The 4,511-nt window shown below is 50.5% G+C and overlaps 1 protein-coding gene across 1 annotated transcript in view; it reads right to left on the bottom strand.

Annotated features, from left to right (window-relative positions):
- LOC126514361 (paired immunoglobulin-like type 2 receptor beta) overlaps positions 1-2,870 on the bottom strand; it is an 8,328-nt gene extending 5,458 nt beyond the window's left edge. Inside the window, exons 1-2 of the mRNA XM_050163232.1 lie at positions 2,741-2,870; positions 2,045-2,428 (exon numbers count right to left, since the gene is read on the bottom strand). Coding sequence (XP_050019189.1) covers positions 2,045-2,428; positions 2,741-2,813 — 457 coding nt within the window. The 5' untranslated portion in view covers positions 2,814-2,870. The remainder of the gene's footprint in view (positions 1-2,044; positions 2,429-2,740) is intronic.
- Between the last annotated feature and the right edge of the window lie 1,641 nt (positions 2,871-4,511).

Below are 4,511 nucleotides of genomic sequence, written 5' to 3' on the forward strand. Positions count from 1 at the left end.
GAACACACGCTGAAGGCTGAGACTCCAGGAGAGCAAGCTCAGTGCACACCCTCCACCTGTCCTGGCTGTGTGTCCTCAGATCTTCATCTTGTCACAGATAATGAAGCCTCGGAGATACAGCTGTTATGCTATAGATGTAGAGACCATGACATTTTCTCAGTCAATAGTGTGTTTGCTCTCAAAACTTAGACCTGAGATTGATCCCTAGTATTGATACAATGAGCTGGGTGAACTGGGCACAGCCTTTAATCTTAGCCCAAGGGGCAGAGGCAGGCAGATCTCTCTGAGTTAAAGCCATGCTATCTACATAGAGTTCTACAGGAAACAGAACTGAATGAGTTGTAATCCCTGTAATGAGGAGGGGGAGACAGTTGTGTCTCTGGGGTTCACTGGTCTCACATCCTTGCCTCCATGACAACCTTGAAGCCAATGAGAGACCCTGTCTCAAAAAATAAGGTGGATAACACCTGAAGTTGTACTGTAGCCTCCACATGCACTGAACAAATGTGTACATACACACACACACACACACACACACACACACCTCAATTAACAGACTCAAATGATCACACACACAGAATACATAAACTATAACAGAATGTATATAATTTTAGTCATAGGAGTATAGCACAGCGCAGGGCAGAGAACATTCATTTGCTCTACAGACATCACTGTGGTTAATTTTCACATTTACCTATTTGGATATTATAGACGAGTACTTCTCAACATGGGGGTCCATGGCCCCACAAAGGTCCATATCAGATATCCTGCATATCATAAAGTTATACTGCAAATCATGACAGTGGCAAAATTACAGTTACGAAATAGCAAAAAATAATTATATGGTTGAGGTCCCCACAACATGAGGGTCATAGCCTTAGGAAGGTTGAGAACCCCTGATCTAGAGCCAAGAAGCAGCTTCTTTCCCTTCCCTGAGCCCTGGCAGCTGCTGAGTTTACATCAGGTTAACATGGCAGCCGTAGAGACTGCACAGAGACCTCTGCTGTGGGCATCCTCCCACGAGTTGGCTTTAATCCAGTCAACAGCCACTGCTGGATGTGGTGGCACATGGCTCTATTCTGAGCACTAGGGAGGCAGAGACAGGCAGATTTTTGTGAGCTCAAGGTCAGCCTGGTCAACACAGTCAATTTTGGGACAGCCAAGGCTCAAGCATGAGAACTGTTGTTGTGAAAATCATGAATAAATAAATACATAAATAAACAGCCCTGGAGCAAGACTGTGATCAACAACCGAGCAGGTAGACTCCCTCAGCTCCAGGGTGGCCGTGTATAGAGTTCCATTGTAACAAGGCTGGGCCTCGGGCCTCAGTTTGTATGGGCCTGCAGTCACTTCAGCTTCTAAGGAGAGGCCAGGATCAGAAGACAGAGCAACCAGATCATGACATTGGGACATTAGTTTAAAAATCCTTGGTGCTTTTAAGGGAGATCTTAGAGCAATGGAGGAGAAAGGGGAGCTGGGAGATGGAGAGGAGAGGTGGAGTGGGTAGGGAGAGGTGAGGGATGTGTCCTGGGGATTTAGTAAGGGAAATGGGGACTGTGGAGGCATGTAGCAGTTCATAGTCAGACCAGAGGACACCAAGAACCTCCAATGGGCACCTACTGCTCATTCTGGCCTTAGGTTAGAGCTGTGTGGACATGCTCTATATGGGGACTAAGTGGAGCCCTGACACAGGACCAAGTGAGTCAGCTACATCCTGGAGATGTCAATCTACCTTGTGGTCAGGGGAAGGGGAAGTGGACAGGACCACAGTGTTAGTTTGGGTCAGAAAGAAGGTGAACTACAGGGTAGGACACAACCTGAAGCCTAGGGAGGGGTGGGGTTCCCTCTGACCAGAGAATGACAGACACGGTCAAGGAGACAGCCAAGGCTTTGACACAATTACAGTGGAAAGATCCTGTTGTCAGAGGCCTGGGCAGAGCCAAGGGAAAGGGATATAAAACCAGTCTCAGAGCTGTGAAACCTGAGGGGACACCTAAGGGAAAAGGAAACCAGAGGCATCAAAGCCACTGCCAGGATGACTCACCATGGGTGATGGTGAGTCGAGTCCCATGAAGTGATTGCCATATTTCTCTGCCATGTTTTGTGTGCAGATGAACTTGGCAGAAGTACACTGTCTGGTCTTTCTCCTTCAAGTCCAGGATTCTGAGGGCTCCGGATGTCTGAGGCTGTGTCCAGTTCAGGATGAGCCGGCCCTTGAAATGCTCATGGATGAAACCCGAGGAGGAGTTGTAGATCAATTCCCCATGGAAGTGCTTCCTTCTCCAGAGAATGATCATCTCTGAATCCCATGCCAACTCCCAGGGGAAGTAGGAGAAGGGGATCTTGATGGAGCCTCCCTGGACACCAGAGAGGCGTACTGGTTGCATGACCTCAAAATATCTTTTTCTGTAGGCTCCTGCTGGGTTCCCTGAGAAGGATGAAGAGAATCTGAAGCCACTTCGGAGGATGGAAATGGACAATGCAGAGCTTCGCGAGCCAATATCCATAGGCAGGTGTGGGACACAGAGGAGGACTGTCCCTATGTCCCACTGTCTCATGTGGGACAGGACAGACGGGGAAAGGTTGGGCTGGACCAAATCTGAGGATGAGCTTTCTCTTGGGGCACAGAGGACAGGCTGGTTCCTAGTGCAGTCACCTCCCCACATGCCAGCCGACTCTTCCCAGACCCACTCACCCCTCCCGTGGTTAAGTCCCCAGTAGTGAGGTCCCCACCACTCACCAGCTGAGAGCAGCAGAAGCGGGACCCAAGACATGGCCTTCATCGTTCCAGGAAATGAGACCAGCAGAGCCATCAGGCGGGAGAACAGTCCCTGTGGATGGACCCTGGGGTAATCATGAGTCAGGAGAGAATCAGGGTAAAGTGACCCACATTCCCTGGCTCTTCTCATGTGGAGGACTGAGTGGGGGCAGGACCTTCCAATCTTCCACCTCCTCATGGCCAGCTACTTCCATTATTACTCTGGCTTCTTCTTTCCCATGTTGCAGGAGATCCGCGTTTGTGGTCTCTGAGAATATATCTGTGCCTTAGAACCCAGCCCCCATTTATGGCTGGAAGATGCAGCCTTAACCTCTGCATGCCGGGCTCTCCTCTCTTCCACCCTGACCTCCTGTCTCATGCAGTCTTTCCCATTCCCTATGCAGCCTGCAGTCACTGTTTCCTCTGCTCCCGTTTCCTCCACTCCTGCCCTCCCCTCAGTCTGTTTCTTACTATGTCTCCCCTCAAGCTCGTTCTCTCTCTCTCTCTCTCTCTCTCTCTCTCTCTCTCTCTCTCTCTCTCTCTCTCTCTCTCTCTCCCCTCCCGCTCGCTCTCTCTCTCTCTCTCTCTCTCTCTCTCTCTCTCTCTCTCTCTCTCTCTCTCTCTCTCTCTACCACTGTTAAGGGAATGATCATTTTCTGCTTACCAGACACAGCGAGGCAGGAGGTGATGAGGAAACACATTCAGTCCCAGCCCCAGCCCCAGCTTGGTGCCCCCACCATGGTTTGCTCTTTGCACTCTTGCTGCCTGTCAGGGACTCCTCACAGCAGCCCCTGGAATCCTAAGGCCCAGTGGACACTGTCGCCTTGGCGCTTGCTGCTGCCGAGTCTTTAACTTCCCTGTGCTTCTGGGTAATTATAGACTTGTCTGCCTCACCTCGACAGTGACTCCAGAGCTACTCCAGCTTCTGAAGGAGACTTTTTGTCTATTGCCACCCTTAACACACACTCAGAAGAGGAAACCAAGGGTCAGAGAAGCCTGGCATATGTCACATGACTGCCACACGGCAGGTGACTTGACTTCAGTCCAGCTGAGTTCTCCTAGTCTCACTCTCCACACTGACTTCCGGCTGCTGGCTTGGTGCAGCCTCTGAACTCCCCTCAAAGGCTAAGGAACTTCTGCTGCGCTCCAGGGAGGATGTTCCCACAGAATACTTCAGTGATTCGTTCTAGCTGTGGCTGTTCTAGAACCTTCTTTGAATGGAGTGGGCAAAAAGGGTTCAGAGCAGCAATGTGTCAGTCATGACATATCGCCTGGGACATCTCTGAGAGTGGACACAGCTGGTCTGTGAATAGTCGAGTTTGAGATGTGGGGGCAGTGGCTGTGGTGGTCACACGGCTGGTTCTGTAGGAGGTCATCCTATCCTTCCCCATGACAAGGTGCCACCAGTTCCCTGAAGGTCAGGAAGATGTGATTGTACCAGAAGAAATGGCATTACACTCTCTGAATGAGATTTCCTGGCACTGATTGCCTTCTCCATTATCCCCTGCAGGAGGCTACGCAGCCGCCTCTGTCATGTCTGCTTTCTCTGCCTTCCTCACCCCTTGCTAAGTTTCTTTTTTTTTGTAATATAATTTTTTTTATTGAAAAAAAAAGTTTCTGCCTCCTCCCAGCCTCCCATTTCCCTCCTCCTCCCCCCACTCTTCTCCCCCTCCCCCCACTCCTCTCCCCCTCCCTCTCTAATCCAAAGAGCAGTCATGGTTCCCTGCCCTGTGGAAAGTCCAAGGTCCTCCCC

This window comes from Alexandromys fortis, unplaced genomic scaffold (assembly GCF_014885135.2).
Source record: "Alexandromys fortis isolate MF-2015 unplaced genomic scaffold, M_Fortis_MF-2015_v1.1 scaffold_144, whole genome shotgun sequence".
Classification (NCBI taxonomy): domain Eukaryota; kingdom Metazoa; phylum Chordata; class Mammalia; order Rodentia; family Cricetidae; genus Alexandromys; species Alexandromys fortis.